Below are 26,400 nucleotides of genomic sequence, written 5' to 3' on the forward strand. Positions count from 1 at the left end.
GGAAATGTTACAAATTTTACCTCTGTAAGAGTATATGAGATCAAATCTATGTTTGTTCTTACAATTGAACCGATGGAGAAGAAAAGAGAAACACCTGGTAAGCTGTACAAGGACACTTGTCCTTGTTGTGAATATAAGTAAGTAAACATGTTTAACAGTGACTCAAAGGAAACGGAATGATTTGTTCAGAAAAAAGAATAACTGCCCAAGTGAAAAACAAGCTGATCTTAACCGATACGGCAAGAGTGTCTAAAAACAAAACTTCTCACTTACTCTGTCTAGGATTCTGCCAAGTCTAAAGGCTAGGTCACAGATTTACTCTCTTGATATTCAACAAGGTTTGCATCGAACCCAGCCCAAAATTCAATTTTTACACCATCAAAAACTCAGGGGCTTTCCGCACCGGGATCCTTATAGCAAATTGTTTGCTGAACGAAAAATCGCCATTTAAAATAGTGGAATTCGTCATTATGCATACCTGACTTTGTAGTGGAATCCAGTTGCGTTTCCATCGTTTCCCACAAGCTTCCGGTCTCAGCAAAAATCGCTAGAAAGGAAGCGCTATTGCCAAGCTCGTCCCACCCCTGGCTGTCAAGCAGCCAATGGGCAGCCGTTAGCATGCTCCCAAACAGCCCCTTTCCCTTTAAGAAAGGTTTAAAAAAAAGAAAAACACCCATTACAACGAATATGAGTTGCTTCGTTGCAACGGAGAGACCCATCCAGCTGGCAGGTGTGTTTGAGCTGTCGTTTCATCATTGCCACGCTCCTCCCGAGTGAAAAAAAAAATCCCCCCCCCCTCACGGGCCCGATTTTCGGCCAAAAACAGTGTAAAAAATAAAGGGAAAATACATCAGCAAACGGGCTTCTCTGTGCTTAGTGACTAAACAGCTCTGGGGAGGGACTGAAGCCGGGGAAGCCTCTAAACAGAGGCTTGCTGGTGGGTTGAGCCCCGCTCGCTCGGAGAAAAAAAAATGGCGATCGCTTCGCCGGAAGATCAGAGGAGAGAGCCAGGGGGAGGGACTTTGTAGAAACCACAACAATGGTAACGCACAGAACTTTCCCGCTAGTGTTGCAGATTGGTTGCAGGAGTGTAGCGCTTTCCGGAGGGTGAATCCACTTTTGGGGATTTCCCTGAAAGCGCTACAAGGAAGCGCTTTTTGCAGATCGGTTTCAGGTGTGTGGCAGATTGTCAACGACGTTGTGCATAATGGCAAATCAGTAGCGTTTTCAATTGGCAACCATTGTGCGATTTTGAAGGCGTGCGAAAAGCCCCTCAGTGTTTAGTATGCTCATGAATGAGGTTCTACTGGGTCTGAAGACAGGAGAGGACCATTCAAGGTGCAGTCTTGCAAATCTGGGTAATTAGATCTCCACAGCTCCTCCAAAATCCTAAAATTAGAAACTTGGCTGAGAAGCTAGTAAATCTCCCCCTTCTCAGGTAGGATTGCCAGTTGGCTAGTTTTCCACTGTCACAAGGAGTTTTCCCCACTTCTGACTGGTTGCCACATGAGGTTTTTCTCGTGTAATGAAGGATATTGATTGTTTTTTTTAGCAGTTCTGTTCCTTTTCAAGCAAAGAGGTTTGTTGTGCTGTACCTTTTAGCGGGTTGCCAGGTCTCTCCTTGTGACAGGAGATTTCCTGCTGATAACCCTTGTGGCAGGAGAATTCTTTTTTTCCAGAGCCTTCATCCCATAATGTTACTTGCAGGTTTTCTTGACCTCAGTGGTCCTTCCCCATGTGTAGGATAGCCATGGGCTGAAGTCAACTCCCAACTGGGGCTGATGTCTTGCTAGATTTGTGGTGTCTTGAAGTTGGTAAACCTGTTCAGAGGTCTTCAGTAACCAACTGGGGTGGCGCCTAGGGATAGTCTTAACGCATTATAATTTAGGTTTGCCCAAGATGGAGGCCAGGCCATGCCCCCAGCCACCGCTCAGCTGACTAGCAGCAGGACTTTTCATTAGAAGGGAGAAGGCCTAGGCCACATTGCCTGAGTCACACAGGAAGTGACATTATCATGTCAGTGACTTCCCGGTAAAAACTCGATGGTAGAAGCCAGTTTTACCATAGAGTGTCACTCAGAAGTCACTAGCATTAAGACGTCACTTTCTCTACGATGCCAGCAACATGGCCTAGTCTTTCTTCTTTCTGCTGGTTAGTCCCTTCCCCTTTCCCACCAGTTGTTCAGAGGGACCTGGCAACCCAATCGTAATTTAACCAAAAAAGCAGAAGCAGAAATCTGAGGTCTGCAACCTTTAGAATCAAGTTGGTGTAGAACCATTCTAGTTCGGCAAGACAGTCATCCGTTTTCACAAACACCCGCATTACATCTTGACAGAAATCATGAAAACGCGTGTTGCTAACTACTTACCTGCCTTATGATGATGAAGAAGAAGAGTTGGTTCTTATATGCTGCTTTTCTCTACCTGAAGGAGTCTCCAAGTGGCTTACAGTCGCCTTCCCTTTCCTCTCCCCACAACAGACACCTTGTGATGGAAGTGAGGCTGAGAGAGCCCTGATATTACTGAAGAAGAAGAGTTTGTTCTTATATGCCGCTTTCCTCTCCCCGAAGGAGTCTCAAAGCAGCTTACAGTCGCCTTCCCTTTCCTCTCCCCACAACAGACACCCTGTGGGGTGGGTGAGGCTGAGAGAGCCCTGATATCACTGCTCGGTCAGAACAGTTTTATCAGTGCCGTGGCGAGCCCAAGGTCACCCAGCTGGCTGCATGTGGGGGAGTGCAGAATCGAACCCGGCTTGCCAGATTAGAAGTCCGCACTCGTAACCACTACACCAAACTGGCCCTCAGATGTAGAACAAAGCACTGCTTGTATAATTGTGCATTGTCACTACAGTACAAGATCAGTTTCCAGGTTTCTTTTGCTCTCAACAACCTAAGGGAACAATTCTGAGGCCTGGCCCCTCGTCAGACTGCGGCATCCAATTAAAGCAGCAGGACCACTCGGGCACAACGAAAGACGAGATAAGCTGTTTAGGAGAACCCGCCTGTTATGGAATTGTATCTGGCTAATTGACCCAGCTGGTCTCAATCACTCCCAGTTTCGACCAGCTTAAAGAATTAAATCTATCGAAGCAAGGAACAGACGTGGCCAGACGGCTACATTGTTTTAAAGGGTTCCTAAGAACCCACAAACCAAAATGTTGTGGGGGCAAGGGCACGGGTCGCAGCTGACTTCTTACCTGGGGAGGGCTGGAGTTGAACCCTGGGCACAAATAGCTAATGTTTCAAGCATTATTGGAACAAAAGGAAGGCTTAAACGCACCTGATACAAGACATCTTGGCAAGACACGAACTCATTAATTTGTTGATCAGAGAGCGGAATTGCTAGGAAGGAAGACTCGTTGACTTGTTCGTTGAAATTAACAGATTGACCCAGCCTGTGGAATGCACAGAAGAAGAGTTGGTTCTTATATGCTGCTTTTCTCTATCTGAAGGAGTCTCCAAGTGGCTTACAGCTGAGGCGCATGACAACCTTCTCTCCATGGCTCTGCTTGAATTCAGGTGGCAGGGGGGGGAGGGTATAGAGTATCAAACCAAACAATCATAAAACTATTCTTGCTTTTGGGGCGGTGGCCCTGAACAGTAGCGATGTTGCCCAAGGCCCCTTAGGGTCTGCATTTAAGCCAAGATTTCAATGTAAGGTAAATGAGACATTACACACCAATGCATGTAACAAAGTCCTGACTGATGTTTATTGTTATTGTTATTACTACTACTACTACATGAAAAGCATCCTCTGGAGACTGTCGTTTGGGACTGAGGTTTTTTTTTAAGTTCCTACAAGAATAGTAAATACGTTCCTTGAACCTCAGAAGGGTATTATACGTTTGAGGAACAACTTGGAACAGGTAACGCCAACAGGGTTAGGACTCAACATCGCATTCCTCTTTCCATTTTTCTCAAAATTATATTCTGTTAAGGCTGCTTTTCATTTCTTAAAAACCATTGTTAGGTCTGCCAGCCTAGTCCTGCATCCATGTATCATCTAAGAATTGCTCACACTGCTCATCACACTGCTCACACTGCTCATCTAAGAATTGCTATGTCTCTGTTACTATACTTTTCTTCTTCTGTATTTTATATTCAGAAGAGGGGCTGTTTGTGATCATATTCCTGCTGAGCTACTTCCCCTCTTCAGACTCTGTCCCTCCCAGGCTCCATCCCAGATCTCTAGGAATTTCTTAACCCAGAGTTGACAACCCTTCCCCAAAAAACTCAATCTTCCGGAGGCTGGAAGCCTTCTCCTGCTTGCTCCTGGCCAAGGGATTTTCCATTGCTTGCTTCAGTCTGTCTGTCTCTCTCTCTCCCTCCCCCTCCCTGTTTCCCCCCAGTGAGGACTCAAAGTGGCTTTTACAAATAACTAATATATATTTTCCAGTCTAAAATACGGCCATTGCACAACAACTAAAAAGGGGGTGTCGGCAATATAGTGTGCTGCAGTAGACCTAACCCCTGGAAAGAGGTGTGTGTGTATGTGTGGGTGGGGTGCACTGGGGAGATGGTCGGGGAACCAAGGGGGAGGGCAGCCGGAAAAGGTTTGGGAACCACTGTTGCAAGGTTTATTTGCAAACGGCTAGTCAAAGCCTCGCCTCGCCCGCTCTCCTCTTTTGAACCCTTCTTGCCTCTCGAAACTTGCATTGGCTTTCCATTTCCCTGTCCGCCTCCTTCGTCTCTCTCCCTTTCTCTTGGCCCTTTTGCTACACCCTCGAGCCTGCAAATGTAGGATGGAACAAAAACCCTTTTTTAGCCTGACATCCAGAGACTGGGCGGGGAGCTGGGGAGAGTAATTTCATGATAAACAGTGGGAAACAACCTTCCGGAGCCGAAATTAAAAAAACCCTTGAATCATCTAGGGACCTCCAGCAAAGCATTCTGGGAACACTCACATCTTGCCCGTCATATCCATACGCTCACAGACACACAGACACACACACACACGTACGCTCACACAAATGCCCACACGCTGCTCTAAAGTGTGTAATGGCTCAGCCTGACTAATAAACCCCAACTCCCTCCTGGGGCAGACACAGTAATTCTTCAGTGCTCCTTTTTTGAGAGGGAAGCTTGCTGCTGGGCGCTCGCAGGAGTGAGACGTTTAGCGTCCTGAAAGAATCCCGCCATTTGTTCCTCATAATCATGCCCTTTTGAGGCAGCAATTGAGTGTGGTGGCGGGGGTGCGGAAGGGAAAGCGGACTTCCCTGTGATCTGTTCACGTGCTAAAAACTTTTCGCCGGCTGCAGTATTGTGACGGAACGATGCAGCAAGCATGTATGCTGCAGGCCTGCAAGGGTGTAGATAATACTGATTTCTATATGTTAGGTGTGTCCAGAGAGCCAGTTTGGTGTAGTGATTAGGAGTGCGGATTTCTAATCTGGCACGCTGGGTTAGATTCTGCACTCCCCCACATGCAGCCAGTTGGGTGACCTTGGGCTCCCCACAGCACTGAGGAAACTGTTCTGACCGAGCAGTAATGTCAGGGCTTTCTCAGTCTCACCTCCCTCACAGGGTGTCTGTTGTGGGGAGAGGAAAGGGAAGGCGACTGTAAGCTGCTTTGAGACTCCTTTGGGTAGAGAAAGCGGCATATAAGAACCAACTCTTCTTCTTCAGTGATATCCGGGCTCCCTCAGCCTCACCCACCTCGCAAGGTGTCTCTTGTGGGGAAAGGAAAAGGAAGCAACTGTAAGCCGCTTTGAGACTCCTTTGGGTAGAGAAAAGCGGCGTATAAGAACCAACTCTTCTTCTTCTTCTTCTTCTTCTTCTTCTTCTTCTTCTTCTTCTTCTTCTTCTTCTTCTTCTTCTTCTTCTTCTTCTTCTATGTGTCTTTGTCGAGTAGGGGGTATTTTTTTTATTGCTATTTACTTTATATCCCACCTTTCTCTTATTTGTAACAAATAATTTGTAACAAATAATTAAATTTGTTTAATGTATATGCTGCCACTCCCAGACCAGCTAGCCCATGGAGGCTACAACATGTTTTACCAGAGTAAAAACAGACATAGCATTAAAAAAAAAAAAAAAACCTCCCACTTCACCCCAACCACCCCCAAAAGGGACGCAAAGTGACTCACTGTGGTGGTTAAGAGCGACAGCCTCCAATCTGGGGAGCCAGGTTTGATTCCCCGCTCCTCCACTCAAATGCCAAGAGTCATTGGCTGAGACCCTGTCTCCACTCTCTTGCCACTCTCCGCTCAATCATGGAGGGATCGTTGAAGTTGGCCAGTTGCCTGTGCCTTCCTGTTTAATCCCTGAATCTGGTAAATATCCTCATTATGCTTTTTACTAGTTTACTGCTAATATACCCGCTGCCTGTAAGCCTGGAGTGGCAATTCCCATTTCATTGTGTCTGAGGAAGTGTGCATGCACCAATCTAGAGTCCAGTGGCACCTTTAAGACCCACAAAGTTTTATTCTTAAAGGTGCCCCTGGACTCTAGATTTGCTCTGCTGCTTCACACCGGCGGCTACTCACTTGGATCTATGCGCATGGAAGTTTACACCTCGAATAAAACTTTTTCTGGTTTTAAAGGGCTCTGACTCCGCTCTGCTGGTGCAGACCAGCATGGCTATGCACTTGGATCTCTCTTCATTACGATCAGATTCATGCAGGCGATGAGGAAGGGAGTCGGGAACTGAACCAAACCCACAGCCAAGTCATTGTAGTCAAATGGACCTGGGAAAACAAGCGAAATTATCCTCGCAAACTCAGCTCTTTCTTTCCAGGGTGTTTTTGCCAGTCATTGCTTGGCAAAGCCCCTCCCCATCCCTGAGCGCCTGCAGCCTTTGAGCCGAACTATACCTTGGGCCTTTCCCCAGTTATTTCTGCCTGTTTTCCCTGTGTTCCCTGCAGCTCCACAGCAGCTATGAGGAAATGCTTCTTAACAAAAATATAAGCCCAGACATAGGCTCTTTTTATAGTTCAATTTATAGACCACCCCTCTCTAATGAAGGGCTCGGGGTGGTTTATAACAATGGTATACATTTTTTTAAATGCAAAAACACAATAAAATGCAATTGATTTCATGATTGCTGCAATTTAGCTGGCAAATTCAAGCCCCCTATAGAGGGGAGGCCTCGGGGGGGGGGGGGGAGAGGCCCATAGTATTTCTAGGCCAGTTTGTGCTCAACCATAGGCTTGGTAGAAGAGTGCCATTTTTCAGGTCCTGCAAAACTTTGACAGCTCCATTAGGGCCCGGATCGCATAGAATCATGCAATAATAGAGTTGGAAGGGACCTCATGGGTCATCTAGTCCAACCCCCTGCACTATGCAGGACTCTCACAACCCAATTGCTCATCCACTGTAACCTGCCATGCCGCCACAGAATCAGCCTCTCCATCAGATGGCTATCCAGCCTCTGTTTAAAAATGTCCAAAGAAGGGGAACCCACCACCTCCCGAGGAAGCCTGTTCTACTGAGAAACCGCTCTGTCAGGAACCTCTTCCGGATGTTGAGACGGAATTGCTTTTGAATAAATTTCATCCCATTGGTTCTGGTCTGTCCCTCCGGGGCAAGAGAGAACAACTCTGCTCCATCTTCTACATGGCACCTCTCCTCTGGCAACTCATTCCACCTGGCAGAATCAAGACCTAAAAAACCCTGGCTATAGTCGAGGCCAGCCAGATCTCTCTGGGGCCACCAATAAGCTTCACTTTCTAGACTTTTTTTACCACCTAGCAAGCTCTGATTTTATACTTTATACTGTAAGGTAAAGGTAAAGGTATCACCCCTGCAAGCACCGGGTCATGTCTGACCCTTGGGGTGACGCCCTCCTGCGTTTTCTTGGCAGACTCAATACGGGGTGGTTTGCCAGTGCCTTCCCCAATTTTATACTGTACACAATTACATTTAAACACAATTGCAGGAAGACAGGAGTCAAAACTCATCTGGTTTTTGTTCCTTATGCATTCCACGTGTTAACAATGACTCTACAGTATATACCCCTGAGATTTTATCCTTTTTAATTATGTGCACGTAATTATAATAAACATGTTTGTATTTTGAACTAAAGGTTGTTTTGCAGCTCAGCCTTTAAACAGGGATGGAATCTGGGTTAGGAGAGGGGGAATGCTGGTCAAAATCTCCATGCCTGTAAACGTTGTTGCCTCGTACTGGATCCATTTCTGCTGACGAGGCAAGAGGGGACTCCAAGTCCTCCTCACTGCTCCTTCTGTTCTGAATCATGGTTGATTCTCGTCTTGCTTCAGTTTAGAAGGGGAAGAAGGCAGCCGTACCCAATGAATGAACCTCTTTGATTTCACTTTTCAAAGATGAGAGCTATAGCAAACAGAAGTGATAGAATTTGGAAGTATGACATTGCACTATGTGTGGGATAGTTTCCTCAGTAATATGCAGGCTGCTGCACCTGTAAAGAGTCCTGTACTCTTTACTGAGCACCTGGTAATGGAGTCAAGCTAAGGTTACAAGATCTGGGTTGAGAAATTTGGGGGGAAGAGCCAGGATTTGGGGTAGGGAGGAAGCTCAGTGGAGTATAATGTTTTGGAGTCCACCTTGCAAAGCAGCCATTTTCTCCAGGGGAACTGATCTCTTTAGGAGGCTTTAGGAGGCTTCGGGCTGATCCTGCGTTGAGCAGGGGGTTGGGCTAGATGGCCTGTATGGCCCCTTCCAACTCTATGATTCTATGATTCTGATTCTTTAGTCTGAAGATAAAGTATAATTCCAGGGGATCCCCAGGTCCCGCCTGGAGACTGGTGTCCCTGCCTTGTGTTGTTGGTAGGACTGCCAATACTGATGTGGGAAATACCAGTAGAGTTTTTTTTTTGGGGGGGGGTTGGAACTGGGATTGGGTGGGATTTGAGAGAGGAAGGGACCTCAATTGAGTGTAATGTGATCGAGTCCATTCTCCAAAGCCACATTCCCAAACCCCCGGACCGTGGACCGCTACCAGGTCGCAGCGGGGGGGGGGGGAGGCGCAAGCACTGGCATGCCAGTGAGTGCGCCTCCCCCCCTGCAGCGTGGCCTGCACCACGGGGGGGGGCGTGGGCACAAACACACAGGTGCAGCAGCCTGCATATTTGCACTCACCGGCGAGCACCACGCTGAGGGGGGAGGCACAGGCGCAAATGCGCAGGTGCGGCAGCTCTGCAACTGTGCGTTTGCGCCCACGTCTCCCCCCTTGAGTTTGTGCCTGTGCCTCTCTCCATCTCCCGCACCTCCCTCTCCCCTCCCCAATCCCCGGGCCTCCCTTTCTCCCCTCCCCCGGTCCCCGGCCCAAAAAAGGCTGGGGACCAACCCTCCAAAGCATCCATTTTCACCAGGGGAACTGATCTCTGTAGTCTGGAGATGAGCTATAAATCCAGGGGATCCCCACTCTGAAAACTAGAATGCCTACGTCAAGCTGAAGGTTGGCATCCCTAAATCAGGCTGAATGGGCTGGTGAGTCTGCACTTGGATTTCTCTTTCCTGTCCAGGGCTAGCGTTGGCATCCTTTGAACCAAGCTCCCTGGAGCTTGCCTCTGTTACACTTCTTGGATTTCTCTTCCCTTTACCCCCTTTTTTATTATCTCAAACTCCTACCTTTACCACCTCCTTCTGTTGTCCTTTCCTTTGCTAGAGCTTCCAACTTGTGTTTGTCCCCCTGACCTTTGTTTCTTTTAGTACATCCTTTCCTGGATCGTCTGCAATCCTCCTCCTGATGGTGATATCCATGTCTTGGGGCTGGGCAGTTTTAACAATAGCTGTGCAGCCGACTTTTAGATTGCCTGGCAAACCGCTGGTTGCTAAATAAAACTTTTGAATCAGCAACCTGGAACGTTCTTAACTGGCCATTCAGAACCCACTGTAGGAGGCAAAGAGATGGGGGTGGCTTAGCATTTCTGAAGTCATTATTTCGGTGTCCAATCCTGCGTGTTCATATTTGGGGAGAGGAAAGGTAGATCCAAAGACTCTTCAGACAGATGAAAAATTCCTGCCCTCCCTCTCCTTTTTCACCTGGCATCGCTCCTGCCCACATTGGGGAAAGTGGTTCAGAAGAATAACGCAGTGCATGCATGTATTCACAAGTATTTATTGTAATAAGCCATGAGATATCTTTTGGAAATATTGAACTAAAGTAAGGTTGACTTTTCATTTTATTATATGTCAAACAAGAGCCGAAGATGCTGTTGAGCCTCCAGGCCAGCTGGTATTTGCCTTGGCACATTTGGGAACTCATGTCTTCACAGCCAAGACAATGGGCTCTTGGTACTTAGCTCTGTCATACTATCCTTTCTTTTTATAGCTTTGTCCAGCATTCCACCAACCTGGATGCCAAAAGCCTAAAAGAGTATACCTCTGTTAGCCAAATGTCTGGCTGGATAGAAAGATTAGCCCAATTACAGCTGCAGGCGATTCATTTGAGGTGGCAAATGAAGCCATGGAGAGACAGAGGCCCCCTCCTCTCTGTGGTGTGTGTCAAATGCGTGTGGCGCTATGCAAGCTGCTTTTGCAGGGTAGGCCCTAGGATGATGAATTGTAGGTTGAGCAGTGGTTGTCGTTGAGGAGCCAGCTTGGTGTCGTGGTTAAGAGCGGCGGCCTCTAATCTGGAGAACCGGGTGTGATTCCCCGTTCCTCCACGTGCAGCCATCTGGGTGACCACAGATCTTTCAGAGTTCTCTCAGCCTCACCTACCTCACAGAGTTTCTGTTGTGGGGAGGGGAAGGGTAGGCGATTGGGAGCCGCTTTGAGACTCCGGATAGTGAAAAGTGATGTACTAAACCCCCCAACTCTTCTTCCTCTGACACTGGGTTGGCTCAGCCTCTATTGAGAAAGGGACTTTGTCGTTATGCAGAAGTTTCTTATTTATTAAGCTTCTTGATCACTGCTCTTGGTCCCACTGGCTTTTGTCAATTTACAACAAAATGATAAAAAACACAATGAAATCATACAATCGATAATCAAATCCCAACCCTCCTCCCACAACCCCAGTCGGCCCAACCATTTCTGCCTAATTCCATCCCGCAAGCTGCGTGTTGAATGTTTAGTTTGCTTGATGTTCAAACATTTGAAAATTTGGAATGCACAGAGATGCTTTTGGGTTCCAATTTCCAGGCTTTTCCTTCCACACCTTTTGTTCCCTCTGCTGCTCTTCCAGCCTTTTTCTTGGGGCACCCAAGTCCAGAATAGTTCTTTAAGGGAGACACCCCATCAGTTCTCAAGCCTGGGCAAATTGCAATCTGCACAAGAGAACAAACAGTTTAACAAACTGTTCATTTATATTCAAATTATATATGTTCTCCATTATATCTCCTCCCCCCCCCAAAAAAATCAACTTGACTGCATATGCCAGGTTTCCCCCCTGCTACTCCTGACTCATCTACTGCTACCTCCCCTCCCTGTCTGTTGGCTCATTTTTTTAAGTACATTAAACATTTACTTTTTACAGTGGATGTCTTGCATATACATTATGGATTCCTATTGCTGCTTGGCCTGGTGATAGGTGGGCTGAATTATCTGGATTGGGAATAGGGGCAGGGCTGGTCCAGAAAATCGGATTTGGGCTGGAAGGAGTGGGATATAAATCGAAAAACAAATAAAAAATTTAGCAACCAGTGGATTTTCATCCATTATGTGGAAACCCATTCCACATAATGGGCATGGCTGAAGCTGGCCAGGGCCAGTGCTGAGTCCTGCTCAGTCTGCCGCCCATCTTCAGCGCTTGGCCCTGCCCCCAGGCCGTGGCTTTGCTCAGTCCTACTTGCTGTGTTGACACCAACACCCGCCTTTGGCACCCAGCCACGGCTACACGGAGTCCTGCTTGCTCTGCCAGCAGACATCTTTGGCAGCTGGACCCAGGCCACAGCTGTTGTGAGGGCTGCTCGTTCCTCTGCCACTGCCGGGGCCACCATGATCGCTGGCTCCACCACCATGGAGAATAACAGTTTCTCTTCATTCGGGAATGAGCTCCCCACAGTTTGGGACTTTGTATTTTTTAAAAATCCTAAAAGTGCACAACTTCGTGACCAAGAAAGTATTGGCCAGATTCGCTCTCAGTTGAAACGAATGCATTAAAATCACTTACCTAGAGTAAGGATAATGAAACTGACCAGGTCTACCAAGGGGTTAGAAAAGCAAGTCAGTTTCATCCACTGTGTAAAGCAGTGGTTCTCAACCTTCCTAATGCCACGACCTTTTAATACAGTTCCTCATGTTATGGTGACCCCCAACCCTAAAATTATGCAAGTGCTCTTTCACAGAAATTAAACCAGAACTGACCAATGGCATGAAGATCCATGGTTCATGATTGTTTCTCAGTTCAGTTCTGCCTCTTGTCCCACCATGCCGATCTTGCTCTTCTCCGCTGCTCCAGACAGACGAACGCTGTATCTCGATCTATCCCGCAAGGCTGTTGTGTAGATGGCACCCTCCCAGTCAAGCTGCTTGCCCTCCCGTGACCCCTGTGAAAGGGTCGTTCGACCCCCAAAGGGGTCCCATCCCCCAGGTTGAGAACCACTGGTATAAAGAGAGTCTTAGATTTCCAGCCTGGCATAGTGGTTAAGAGCGGCGGCTTGTAATCTGGAAAGCCTGGTTTGATTCTGCGCTCCCCCACATGCAGCCATCAGGGTGAGCTTGGGCTCATCACAGCACTGATAAAACTGTTCTCACAGAGCAGTAATCTCAGGGCTCTCTCAGCCTCACCCACCTCACAGGGCGTCCGTGGTAGGCAGAGGAAAAGGAAGGCGATTGCAAGCCGCTTTGAGACTCCTAGCAGAGAAAAGCGTGTTTGCATGTTTGCGCCAAGGCTTATGTTTGTGCATCTGTATTAAAATATTATATGTTTTCAAGCCATCCCATAAGGGGAGGTTTCTGTCTGTGCGTTTCTGACTGGGTTACCATGACAACAAGGAGAGGCTCTGAATCGGTAAACAAAGCTGTATGTGCACCAAATGAGAGAAACCTGCTGAGCAGGAGTACAATACTGATTTCCCTTACTCCCCTTTCCCTTACTCCCCTTTCCTTTTGCTCCTTGTGTAGATGAGGGGTCACGTGATCCAGTTTATCTGCTAAGGCACCTCAGTGGCGTAAAGCAGGTGTAGTCAACCTGTGAGCCTCCAGATGTTCATGGGACTACAAATCCCATGAGCCCCTGCGAGCATTTGACTACCCCTTGCGTAAAGAACAGTGAAATGGCTTTGTGTTGTAGCTCCTACATTCTCACTTCTCCTTGACCTCCGTAGCTCATCACGAGATTTCAAACCTAGATTTGTGCCTGATGAAGCACCACCAGAAAAGGAGCAGATCCGATTCCCTGCCCCCCTCTGAAATAATTCTAGGCTAACAGGATGCCTGGATCAGAACAAATCCAGTGGGACTTTTATAACCAGCAAAGTTTTATTCAAAATGTAAGCTTTCAGGTACACAGCACACGTCCTCGGGCAATGAACTGGGAGTTACAAGACCACGTGTATAAGTCTTGTAACTCCCATTTCATGGTCTGTGCAGATAAAAGTTTGTACCTTGACTAACATTTTGTTGGTCTTAAACTGGGGTAGTCAAACTGCGGCCCTCCAGATGTCCATGGACTACAATTCCCATAAGCCTCTGCCAGCTTATGGGAATTGTAGTCCATGGACATCTGGAGGGCCGCAGTTTGGCCACCCCTGCCCTAGTTACTGCTAAGTAACTGTTGTATCTGTGAGTGTTGAATTTGTGAAGGACCTTGACATTTTTCTGCCTATGTCATGAGTAACAACACCCTCTTCCTATGAAACCCACCTGGAGAAGTGAAGCATGATTCACAAACACTCATGCCTTTCCACAAATGCTGCTATTCTTCACAGTGCTCCTGTACCCTTTTCTTCAGCTCCAGACAGACTAACACAGCTGCCCACCTTGATCAATAAACCCAATTAGAGCACCCGATTGCCTTTTAAAGGTGTGTGTCACATAAAGCTTAATGTGTAAATGAGACAAATGTATTTTGGAGAATGTGTTTCGTGCGGGTGCATAAAGCAGGGGCATGCGGAATGGTAGGGTCTATCCTGATCTCAGAAGCTAAGTAGGGTCAACACCTTGGGGGGGGGTATTCAGGAAAACACTGCCAGGGAAGACAAGGGCAAACCACTTCTGGCTCTTATTTGCCCCAGACACCCCATAAGTCAGTTGCTTCTTGGTGGAATGAGCTCCTGGAGGAGATCTGGTCCCTGTTGGGGCTGACACAGTTCCACAGAGCCTGCAAGACGAGCTGTTCCATCAAGCTTTGGGTTGGTGCCAATGACTTAATAATATCTATGGCCTCCCTGTACTAAACACCCCCCACAGAGAGTTATCTAGCCTGGAGACTTACGGGCAGTGAATAATTTGGAGGCTGCTGTTACCTAAATGCTGCTAAATTCTTATGTTATTATCACCTTTTATACTGTTAGTGTTTGATGGTTATTTATTGTGTTGGTTTCATTGTTAATTCCTAACCGTATTATGTACACCACCCTGAGCCATTTTGGTTGGCCAATATGGAACTTTAATAAACAATAATAATACATTGAGCAGAGAGAGAGGATTAATGTATTATTATTATTTGATTCTCTTTAAAATGAAAGGGGGGCTTTTATTACTCATACACCCTACCTTGAGAAGTCCCTCATTCCAGAAAGCGATGGAAGTCCACAACCACTGAGTTCTAGCTGGGCTAAATCTGCACCACACTGGCTGGGCTCAGCTATTCAGTTTTCACTGCTCATCTTTCTACATTGGTCATTCCATCCCGTTGCAAGTGGAGTTCTGTAGCAGTGACCTGCAGCAATCTCTATAGCAACCTGGAACAGGACAAATAATTCTCTGTCGTCCCATAGGACAAAGTGAGATCAACCAGAACTAAATTATGAAGGACTGTAGTCGGATACTAAAGAGGAACTTTCTAACAAAGGCAGTAGAACTGCCTTTGACCAGAACCAGGGCCTTCTCAGTACTGGCTCCAACCTGGTGGAAGGCTCTCCCTGAAGAGATTAGGGCCCTCTGAGACCTTAAACTGTTCCAAAGGGCCTGCAAAACAGAGCTGTACTGCCAGGCCTATGATTTAGATTTTTATACCGCCACACCACAGGCCGTCTCGTGGCGGTTTACCATGTAAAAATTGCCATATCAAAGGCCATAAAGCCACTTAAACAATACAAATTGAATAGAAATGAAAAAGTAGGTGGCAACATAATAATCCCTAAAACCTCTTAAGGAGCCAATAGCTGTTCCAGCCAAGGGTCCGAAAACATGACCCTATTAATCCAGGGATCATTACAAATAAAGTTGGGTTTTACAATTATTATAACTGTAATTATAAGAGCGGTTTGATAAGGAAGCCGAGGGGACAGCTGAGCTCTCTCTTGCTGGAGGTCTTCAAGCCGGCTTCCCCATTTCCAGGCTTTCCTCTAACCTTGAAGGAGCCAGAGGCCAGATGCACTCATGACAGAAATGCCTCCATTTGGTCGCCTTAGTAAGGAAGTGTCAAAATGCAACCAATTGATCTTATTCCTCTTTCAGAGCTGGGAATTCTTTATATTCTTTATATCGCTTAGAAGCTTTGCTGTTGTAAAAAACCTCCTGTGAAACAAAGGAATACTGGCACCTTGTCCAACACTACTTGGACGATATATTTGTGCAGCATTGCTTGTTGGAAATACTTTTCTCTGAATAATTTCCTATGGATTATTCTCATTCCATATCAAGATTGAAACAGGAAATAAGACTTTGTATCACTTATTCTTCATTGTGTAAATAGAAGATACTGGGCACGCATGGATTGTTGGGGTTTTTTTGTCCTATATGTAGAGGTGGCAGCCTCCAGGTGAGACCTGGGGATCCCCTGGAATTACAGGTCATCTCCTGGCAACAGAGATCAGTTCCTAAGGATGCCAGTCTCCAGATGGGACCTGGGGTTCCCCTAGCTGAACAGCTCATTAGACTACACAGATCCGTTCTCCATGAGAAAATTGGTATATTGAAGGGTGGACTCTGGCACTGTACCCCACTGAGGTCCTTATCCTCCCCAGGCTCCATACCCAAATGTCCAGGTGTTTCCCAATCTGGATCCTGCAGCCCTACAACCCATCCCCTGCCAGTAGCAAAGAGGACCTGGCATCCCTAATTATATAGCCTTTATGACCCTCCTCCCTTTCACCTCTGACTTATGTCCTCCCACTCCACTCAGCCTTCTTCTAAATTAAGTGGCTCTGCTTCTGAAAGAGCAACCAGCAGAAAGCACTTGAGCCTGCACTGAGTAGAGGGATAAGACGCAAGACTGGAGCTGGGTATTTCTTTTGGAAGGAATCACAAGGGGTTGGTATCAGAGCTACGCAGATCAAGAACCAAATGTTCATTCAGGGTCTCTGGATGATATTTTCCCCATCCTTCTCCTGTTTCTACACAGGGAAGTCAACTTTGGTGGGGAAGAAGGCCAAGGCCTATTGTGTGGGCTCCATGGGGCTTCATTCCCTTGGGGATGAAGATTAGTCAAGGAGCCGGGGGGGGGGGGTTGTGAGCAGGACTTTGACGATGCTCCTACTCCTTCTCTCTTTCCCTTTCTCCTGCCTTCCCTTCAGCCCACCCTTCCCCACCTTCGGCAGATCTTGTGAGGCTGCAGCAGGGAAAGAAAACCCTCTGATTTTGTTTGAATAATGCATCCACGCCCCCACCCCATCAGCAACTCCTCAGGCTGTTATGCGGGCGAGTGTGTTTGTATCAGCGAGACAGAGAAGAAAACCTTTTTGCCTATAAATGTCAGCATACGGCAAAGGAGCGGAGAGTGAAGCTCAGGGTCGGCTACAGGATGGCAACAGCCCAAACACTCTGGATCAGGGGTAGTCAACCGGCCCTCCAGATGTCCCTGGACTACAATTCCCATGAGCCCCTGTCAGCATTCGCTGGCAGGGGCTCATGGGAATTGAAGTCCAGGGACATCTGGAGGTCTGCAGTTTGATTAGCCCTGCTCTGGATTATCCCCAAGAGCTACCTATAGCAGCCCACTCTCCCTAATTCTCTGGACTCTAAGCCATAGGGCTGCCGATTTCCTGGTTTTGTGCCTCCCCCCCCACTTCAGGAGTTTTAGAAACTAGAAGAAATCCCCTCCCCAAATGGACAAGAATCCTGGTGTTTATGTGTTGGGAATCACAACCAGTAATTGATTCACCAGGAGCGGGAGGATCGGAGGGAAGAAGCATAAAAAGTGTAATGTTTCTACATAGTTGGATATTAGTGACATGGGGGGGCAAAACTCTATGGTAAGAAGTTAATTGTACCATAGAGTTTTGCCCCCAAACCAGAATGTCCTCCTCCCTGGACATGACAGACATCCCAATGTCACTTCCAGGTGATGTGGAAACTTTGGTATTTTTCAGGCTTCTTTCCTCTGGACCTTCCCTGCTCCCCGTTAGTTCTCCCCATCCGCTGCCCGCTGGCCTAACAGACTTGGCGACCCTAGTCAACCAGCATGTTCAACATTTCGCAGTGGCTTTCAAAAGCATCCTGCGGTTTCTTCAGCCTGTGCCTCTGTTGCCAGCTAAGCACTTCTTTAGCCCTCCTGCACACGTAATTTGCTCTGTTCAAGCAAAGTTTTATTCAGTTGTCCAGGGGAAGTAAAAGTTAAAGGTATCCCCTGTGCAAGCACTGGGTCATGTCTGACCCTTGGGATGACGCCCTCTAGCGTTTTCATGGCAGACTCAATACGGGGTGGTTTGCCAGTGCCTTCCCCAGTCATGACCATTTACCCCCCAGCAAGCTGGGTACTCATTTTACCGACCTCGGAAGGATGGAAGGCTGAGTCAACCTTGAGCCGGCTGCTGGGATTGAACTCCCAGCCTCATGGGCAGAGCTTTCAGACTACATGTCTGCTGCCTTACCACTCTGCACCACAAAAGGCTCTAAGTAAAAGTTAGCAAAGACCATTTAGAGGCAAGCGAGGGAAGCATCTGCCCCACCAAGGGAGGCATTCCTTGTTTTGTACTCCACTTCTGTTACATGGTTGCAAATTCAGGCTTCGTATGGCCCGTTGGAGGTGCAGCAGTTGTCCACGAGAGGCGTCTCAACCTGAGGGTTACAGGTGGTGGGGATGGGTGGGTGATGGTTAGCAGGACAAAATTCCAGGGGATCCCTTTGAGAGAGGTATGGACAAGTCACATGATTTGTTTTCCTATAATGTTGGGTTTGGGCCTGGACGGGATGAGGAGGGCTGGGCAGAAAACTTTGTGGTCCTATGGTGGCTCTCAGGAATCCTGTGAACTCCAGCCCTCCCCAAACCTAGAGGATTTTCAGGAGCATTTTTGCTGAACTGCTTTTGGAGTTCTTGGGGAGAGCTTTGCATTTGCCATGTGATTCCTACGGCCCTGACTTGCTTACAGTCGATCTGTAGAAGGGTCAGGCTGGAGGAAGAAGAAGATTACAGTGGCAGCATGCATCCTCTTAGCCCACTGTACATACCTACACAAGCACACACACAGAAAGACCAGGTATGGCTAAAGTAAGAATGTGGCATTCCCCTTTCCTTCTCTGAACTCAGAGGGCTTTGTGATCGCTCTCGACTTCCCTGCATCTCTGAATTCATAGAAATTCTCCTTGACATGACTGCCAGCACTGTCCTGGTTATGTATGGCCATTTTCAAACTGCCTTTGTATTCCGTTTTAGTAAACTGGTCGCTAATGGATTTTCCCCCCTGTTATTCAGCTGGCCCCTTTTAGTAATTGGCTGCTAGCAGAATTAATTCACCTGTTCAGACAATCCTGCTTGCTTCCAGCCCTATGATTCTTACTATGATTCTAATGGGTTTTAATTGACATGTTGAATGGTACTAACTAGATATCAGGGAGGAAATTTTCGCAGTCAGCATAGTTCAGCAGTGGAATGGGCTGCCTAAGGAGGTGGCCACCCCCTCACTGGTGGCCTTCAAGCAGGGGCTGGATAGATCCTTATCCTGGATGCTTAAGGCTGATCCTGCAGAAGGTGGGACTAGATGGCCTGTATGGCCCCTTCCAACTCCATGATTCTGTGATTCATGGTTGAGCTACTTTTGAGGGAAGCTGCTGTCTTCTGAATTCTTACCCTTCATTGCGCTTCTCCCTCACTGTGGAGTGCTGATTAAAATTTCCCGAGCGCTTCCCACAATGCTACTCTTTCCTCCTGCCCTTTTTCTCCATGCAATCTTCCACAGACTTTTTTAAAAAGCCAAGTTAGAAGTGCTATACTGGCTTAGCATTATAACACTCAACTTGGAATGTACGCAAAAAAAAATCACCAAGGAAGATCGCGTGGTGAAAAAGTGCAGTGGTGTGGGGGAAGTACCAGTGCTTTTAATGCTTCAGAGATGGCTCATTAGCGGAAGGAAATTTGCTGCATGAAACCCCTGTCCTTGTATCTCTTTACTCGAAATTGGGCCAGCAACAAATAATATCCTGTTTCAAATGGTAATATGGAAATCTTCTATGTTCAGTTTTGTCAAGTTGCTTCCAGCTTATGGCAAAGCCTACATCTTAATAGATTCAAATGAGTAGCTGTGTTGGTCTGAAGTAGCACAATAAAATCAGAGTCCAGTAGCACCTTTTAAGACCAACAAAGATTTGTTGGCGTGAGCTTTCGAGTGCAAGCACTCTGACGAAGAGTCTTTGTCTGAGGAAGAGTGCTTGCACTCGAAGGCTGATGCCTTGAATAAATCTTTGTTGGTCTTAAAGGTGCTCCTGGAATCTGATTTTATTGTCCTACATCTTAATGACCTCCCAAACGTCCCACTGTTAATAGGTTTGTTGTGGTTAAGAGTGGCGACTTCTAATCCAGCGCACTGAGTTCGATTCCCTGCTGCTCCACATGCAGCCAGCTGGGTGACCTTGGCTCATCACAGCCCTGATAGTGCTGTTCCCACCGAGCAGTCTTGTCAGAAGCTCTCTCAACAGGGTGCCTGTTGTGGTGAGAATGAAGAGAAGACGATTGTAAGCTGCTTTGAGACTCCTTCAGGCAGTGAAAAGCTGAGTATAAAAACCAACTTTTTTTCTTCGAACTGAGGACTGGGACTTCCTTGGCTGAGTCAGTCCGTCTCATGTTGGGTTTTCTTCTTTTCCTGCTGCCTTCACTACTGTCCTGTGGAAGCCCCAATTCAGGCACTTTCCACCCTCTACCATGGCTGTGATGTCGCAGCATGAAACAGACAGACAAAGAAAATGTCCTCTAACCAGTGTTTGAAATTTCACGTCCACAGGGAATTTGCCAAAGAGAGAGAGCGAGTGGAGAATCGCCGGGCATTCATGAAGCTGAGGAGGCAGCAGCAGATCGAGCGGGAGCTGAATGGGTACCGTGCCTGGATAGATAAAGCAGGTAAGATGGCTCCGGATGGGGGCGTTTCCAGGGGCTCTGCGGAAGTATATTGATTCTGTAACTATATTCCATTGGCAGTGATGTTAACATATTTTATAACAACTTTACTCTTAGCTCAGGATAGCAGGTTCTACCTGGGCTGGGAAACCCCTGGAGACTTGGGGATGGGACCAGGGGAAGATGGGGATCTCAGTGGGGTAGAAGGGGAAGACAGGGACCTCAGGGAATGGGATAGTAGAGTACAGTGCCATAGCATCATCCCCTACCAAAAAAGCAGATGAGCTGTAATTTCATGGGATCCCCAGGTCCCACTTGGAGATTGGGCTCGCTATCCTCACCCCATACTAGCTTTAGAGTAACTCTGACATTGATGTTAGGCTAATAAGAGCAAGATTCATAACAGAGAGAAAAATAGATATCGGATCTCCCTAGTCTATTTCACATTATCTTTTCCTCCATGATAAAGGGCAATTTTCTCCTCTAAATACAGCTTCCAGGATTTTCATGTGGGGACAGAAGGAAGCTTTCACTCCCACATAGGGACTCATCTTTAAAAGCTGCTTAGGAGGGATGTGCACTGGGGAAAAATTCAGTACTTTTCAAGTTTTCCTAATTTGGTACAACTCGAATCAACCAAATCAATGATTTGGTGTATTAATTCGAGTCTGGCTGATTCAGGAAATTTGAACCAATTCAGCCAAATCCTGCTGTGGAGAGAAGCTTCTCTGGGGATCAGCAGTTTGGCAGCATGGGGGGCATTTAAAAGGACCTAAGTCCCTTTAAATACCTCCAGCCAGCCCTTCTAGTACAGCCATGGCTGTGCAAGGAGGGAAGCATACAGGATTGTCCCCAGAAGGGTCAGGGAAGTCAGATGCAGAGAATCCTCAGGAACAGCTGCTTGGCAGGACCCCCGTCCCGTCCCGATACTTCTGAGGCTGCGGACAGAGGACTCTCCTTCTGTAGCATTGGAGGGGTCTTTGGGGGAAGCATTTAAAGACCCCACTAAGCAGCTGATCTTCAGGATCAGCTGTTTGGAGGGGTCTTTCCCCCCCTGCAGACCCCTCTGAGGTTGTGAAGTGGCTGCTCTCCACAGCTTCAGAGAGGTTTGCAGGGTGACATTTAAAGTCCCCACCAAACAGCTGATTCTCAAGTGTCTTTCTCAATTTACCAAATCATGGAACAGCCATACCAAGCTTGAATAAGTCAGTCTTCTCTGATGCCACTGATTTAAACTGACGGGATGTGTGATTCAGCTTAGATAAGCCCTCAGAGTTCTCAGATCAGCATTGATTCACGTATTTTTGGACTTATACAAGCTGTATCGCCCATCCCTACTTCTCAGTGGCTTTGCACAGGTCCAAACACTGCAAAAGGAAGGCTTCCCTCCCATCTCCTTTCGGCCAGCAGATGTGGCCATGGGGGGCCCCACTCTTCCTCAATCTTCACATATTCATCCCTGTGTTGGAGTAAGAGTGGCACACTGATCGCAAACACTCAAGCCAAGTGAAAAATAAACTTTCCCCTGGATCCCGTCTTTTCAACCTCAGATTTTAGTCCATTGCCAGGAGTGCAACTTGATGAGAACGTAAGGAGACCCTACTGGATTAGGCCAGGGGTCCATCTAGTCCAGAATCCTTTTCCACAAAGCAATCAACGTGCCCATGGAGACCCCAAAAAACAGGGCACAAAGGCCAACTCCACTTTCTAGCACTAGTATTACGAGGTTTGCTACCTCTGTATATGGGGGTTCTCTTTACTCCCCATGTCTAGTAGCCATTGATGGATGTCACTCCCATGAATCCCTTTTAAAGCCAACTTTCAGGGCAAATCTGGAAGAACAGCAACCCTTTGTGTGTTACCACCTGTTTCTTCCTTATGCTATGAAGTTGTCTTCAGCCTCACCTTATGTCTTCTACTTCATCTGGTGTCTTCCTTGCTGGTGATGTAGATAAATTATTCTTTACAGAAGCTGAGGGCTGTTCTGAATCTTGGGGGGCAAATGGGTATTTGGGGTTGTACTGAACACAATAGAGAAAAACCGTGTATGAAACAGAACAGTTTTATGATGCAATGAATATACTCGCTTGCTGTCTTTTTCTTAATTTTATTTTGCTCGTGGTGACGCACAAAACTATCCTTCCTGCTAAACCGCTTTCATCAGTTGAGATCCGAGCACAATAAAATTCACAGTATTTTACAAGTAACAAAAGGCTTATGAGTAACAATTCTAATACAAAAATGTATTAATAGTATAATCTCACCTTACAATATATAAAGCACTCACCACAATCAAGGACATAGTATGAATCAATAAGTACTAAAGAGCGCATTCAATTTTCTACAAAACAAAAACGTCAATATATATATAAACTTTTCTTCATCATACAATAAAACTAAAAAATTAGGCTAACAAGACATTCTAACAGTTACCATTCATTGTAAGTTAATGAACTTTTAAAGACACTCAAATGCTAAGAGTATAGAATCATAGAATCATAGAATCATAGAGTTGGAAGGGGCCATACAGGCCATCTAGTCCCTGCTCAACACAGGATCAGCCCTAAGCATCCTAAAGCATCCAAGAAAAGTGTGTATCCAACCTTTGCTTGAAGACTGCCAGTGAGGGGGAGTTCACCACCTCCTTAGGCAGCCTATTCCACAGTTGAATTACTCTCACTGTGGAATTTTTTTTCCTGATATCTAGCCTATATCGTTGTACTTGAAGTTTAAACCCATTACTGCGTGTCCTCTCCTCTGCAGCCAACGGAAACAGCATCCTGCCCTCCTCCAAGTGACAACCTTTCAAATACTTGAAGAGGGCTATCATGTCCCCTCTCAACCTGGAGTATTATGTTCTCCACCTGAGAAAAAAGAGGCAACCATTATAAAAGCCATTCCCAATCCTTCAAAAATAAAAAAAATCCAAAATGGTAAAGGCTTACCAAGGATGTCCTGCATTCCAATTAAAGGTTACATCAGCAACCAAGCCCAAGCGAAACAACCTCTCCTAAATACATTCAGCGATCTGGTGAGGGGAAGGTTGTATGCTGCTCCCCTAAGGCTGATGATAAAACCTCAGACCTAGGTTTTTCTCTCTACACATAAAAATCTAAATAGTTGCACACTGCAAATAAGGATTTGACTTACCACCAAAGAGATGGCCAAGGGTCATCAGACACATTGAATGTGCGCCTGAGTTTATTTTATTCTTTTAATTTATTATTTCAGTTTTTTTCCCTGCCACTCTTGGCCAGGCTGGCTCATGGTGGATTACAGATAAAACCATCAGGTTTTCAATAAGACAATAAAAATACAATAAAAATACACAGGAAAATACAAAAATACCAGTAAAGCAGCAGCAGAGTAAACCCATCAAATTTCCCATCCCTCAGTTTTGTTCTTCTTCGGCCTGGCAAACCCCATACCTAACCATACCATGGGAGGTCAGTAAGATACAAAATATGATAATGCCCAGATGGTGGAGAGGTGTCATTTGCCGCAGACGAGGGAGGCATGAAAGTAACACAGAAAACATGAAAGTAACACAAACAAAGGGGGGGGGGGAGTTCCGTTCCTAGCCTTGACCAAATACCTGTCGAAAGAGCTCCATCTTATAGTCCCTGTGGAACTGGGATAGTTTCAACAGGGTCCTTGGATTGTTCGAGAACTCATTCCACCAGGCAGGGGCCAGGACTGAAAAGGCCCTTGTCCTGGTTGAGCCCAGATGCACTTCACGTGGGCCAGGGATCATCAGTCTATTAGTACCCATAGAGAGCAAGGCTCTTTGGGAGGCATAGGGAGATAGGCAGTTCTTCAAGTTAGTTGTGCCCAGACCATGAATGGCCTTAAAGTTTTGGGTTTTTTTGTTTGTCCATCAACCCATTCACCCACCCATCCATCCACCCACCCACCCATTCACCCACCCAACCACCCAACCACCCATCCATCCATCCATCCACCCACCCACCCATCCACCCACCCACCCATCCATCACATTTCTGTGTATCAGGGGATATCTGTTATAAGTATGCCTGTATAAATAAAGCAACCTTGTCTGTCGTGCTGATTTTATGTCCTTAGTCTTATGGCTTAGGGGACAGTTTGATGAAAACGCAATATACTTAGTGGGCAACAGGGGATTAAAATTCATAAACTGCCGCACAGCTTTTGTTGACTCTATGCCTGAACTGTTCATCTTTACGTAGAGGAAGTCATGCTGGCTGAAGAGAACAAAAATTCTGGCACATCAGCCTTAGAAGGTAAGAAAACCCTAAAGAAGTCTGGTCTAGTCTACTGCTTTAGTTGTAAGCCTAATGGCAGGAGCTATGCTATGGTATTTGGAAACCCTTGGGTATACCCACACTGAAGATTTAAACGAGTTTTATTGGCCATTATTTGGCTCTTGTGCTTGTGTACATGTTTTCAGTCCCTGTGGTGTGACCAAGCACCCATCGCTGTCCAGTAGTGGATTAGCAAACTGCATGACGGTAGGATACCGGACTGAATAGCCCAATTTCCAGGGCAAGGTCAAGGGAAGACCCATGTAGAGAGAGTTACAGTGGCTAGGTGTCCTGAGGTGCTTGTAGTTGGCTTGGCGAATGTGGGACAAGGCCAGATGTGCTACCTTTATGACTTGAGCTTCTATGGTTAAAGAGATATCGAAGACCACTCCTAGGTTCCTGGCTGTCTGTGCAGTTGTAAGATGCACTCCATCCAGCCTGGGAAGGCACACTTCCTGGTCTGGCCCTTTCTTCCCCTGCCACAGGACCTCGGTCTTCAAAGGATTCAGCTTCAGGTGGCTTGCTACCACCTCCAAACACTGGACTAATGAGCTCGGAGGGACATCCAACTGAGCACTCAACAGGAGATAGAGCTGTATGATGGAATCCTAGCTTAAAGCTCAAGGCCAGCTGGACGAGGGGGCACAAAGATGTTAAATAATATAGGGGAGAGGATCTCACCCTGCAGAACCCTACACTGGAGTTAATAACAGTGCAACTGATTCTCCCTGATAGCGAACCTCTATCCTTGACTGCTGAGGAGAGAGGCCAGACACTGAAGGGCTGTTCCTTGAATCCCTGCATCAACAACGTAGGGAACAAGAAGTTTGTGGTCTACCACATCAAACACTGCTGTCAGGTCAAGTAATACACATAGCCCTGACCCACCTCGGTCCAGCTGCCTCTGAAGATCATCCATCAAGGCAACCAGAACCATCTCTACCCCATGACTAAGATAGAAACTGAACTGGAATTGATCCCGTGCCAATGTTTCATCCAGGAATGTTAGAAGTTGGTCCTCAACAGCCCGTTCAATTACCTTCTCCAGAAACGCTAGATGTGAGATGGGATGGTAATTGGTTGAATCCCGCTAGTCCAACAATGGTTTCTTCAGCAAGGGATGAACCACTGCCTCTTTCAGATCATCCAAGAAGATTCCTGTGGACAGGGGTAGATTTACTATTTCTTGGAGTGGTCCTTCTACCTTCTTGTTTTTATGAGCCACAAAGGCCCGAGGGTCTAGACTAAAGGACAAGCGGTAGGTTTCCCTGCAGCTAGCAACCTACCTACATCAGTCTGCCTATGACATCTGAAACTGTCAAAACACTCTAGAGTGGGGTGGTCAAACTGTGGCTCCCCAGATGTTCATGGACTACAATGACAAGTATACTGGCAGCAGCGCATACAAATTGTTGTCCAGGGACATCTGGAGAGCCACAGTGTGGCCACCCATGCTCTAGAGCAGGGGTAGTCAAACTGCGGCCCTCCAGATGTCCATGGACTACAATTCCCAGGAGCCCCCTGCCAGCATTCGCTGGCAGGGGGCTCCTGGGAATTGTAGTCCATGGACATTTGGAGGGCCGCAGTTTGACTACCCCTGCTCTAGACGGTGGTGGGATGTCAGGGAGTTCTACATGGGTGGATCAGTGCTTTCTGCTGCTGCAGCATACGGGTGTGAAGTTTCTCCCATTTCTTTCCTCCCCAGTCCTTAGGAGGGCAACCATCAAGAGAAACCGGACAGAAGCCATGAACCGGGACTCTAGCGACGAGCGTGTGGATATCTCCTCTGTGGGTAAGTTGCAGCCTTTTATTGTTCCAGACTCAGT

At 46.9% G+C, this 26,400-nt stretch overlaps 1 protein-coding gene across 6 annotated transcripts in view; it reads left to right on the forward strand.

Annotated features, from left to right (window-relative positions):
* The window catches only part of CACNA1E (calcium voltage-gated channel subunit alpha1 E), a 584,956-nt gene that overhangs the window by 389,884 nt on the left and 168,672 nt on the right, over positions 1 to 26,400 (forward strand). For all 6 annotated transcript variants that reach the window (XM_077332237.1, XM_077332232.1, XM_077332235.1 and 3 more), the window contains exons 10-12: positions 20,179 to 20,294; positions 24,500 to 24,553; positions 26,280 to 26,366. In XM_077332237.1, coding sequence (XP_077188352.1) covers positions 20,179 to 20,294; positions 24,500 to 24,553; positions 26,280 to 26,366 — 257 coding nt within the window. The remainder of the gene's footprint in view (positions 1 to 20,178; positions 20,295 to 24,499; positions 24,554 to 26,279; positions 26,367 to 26,400) is intronic.

This window comes from Paroedura picta, chromosome 4, assembly GCF_049243985.1.
Source record: "Paroedura picta isolate Pp20150507F chromosome 4, Ppicta_v3.0, whole genome shotgun sequence".
Taxonomy (NCBI): domain Eukaryota; kingdom Metazoa; phylum Chordata; class Lepidosauria; order Squamata; family Gekkonidae; genus Paroedura; species Paroedura picta.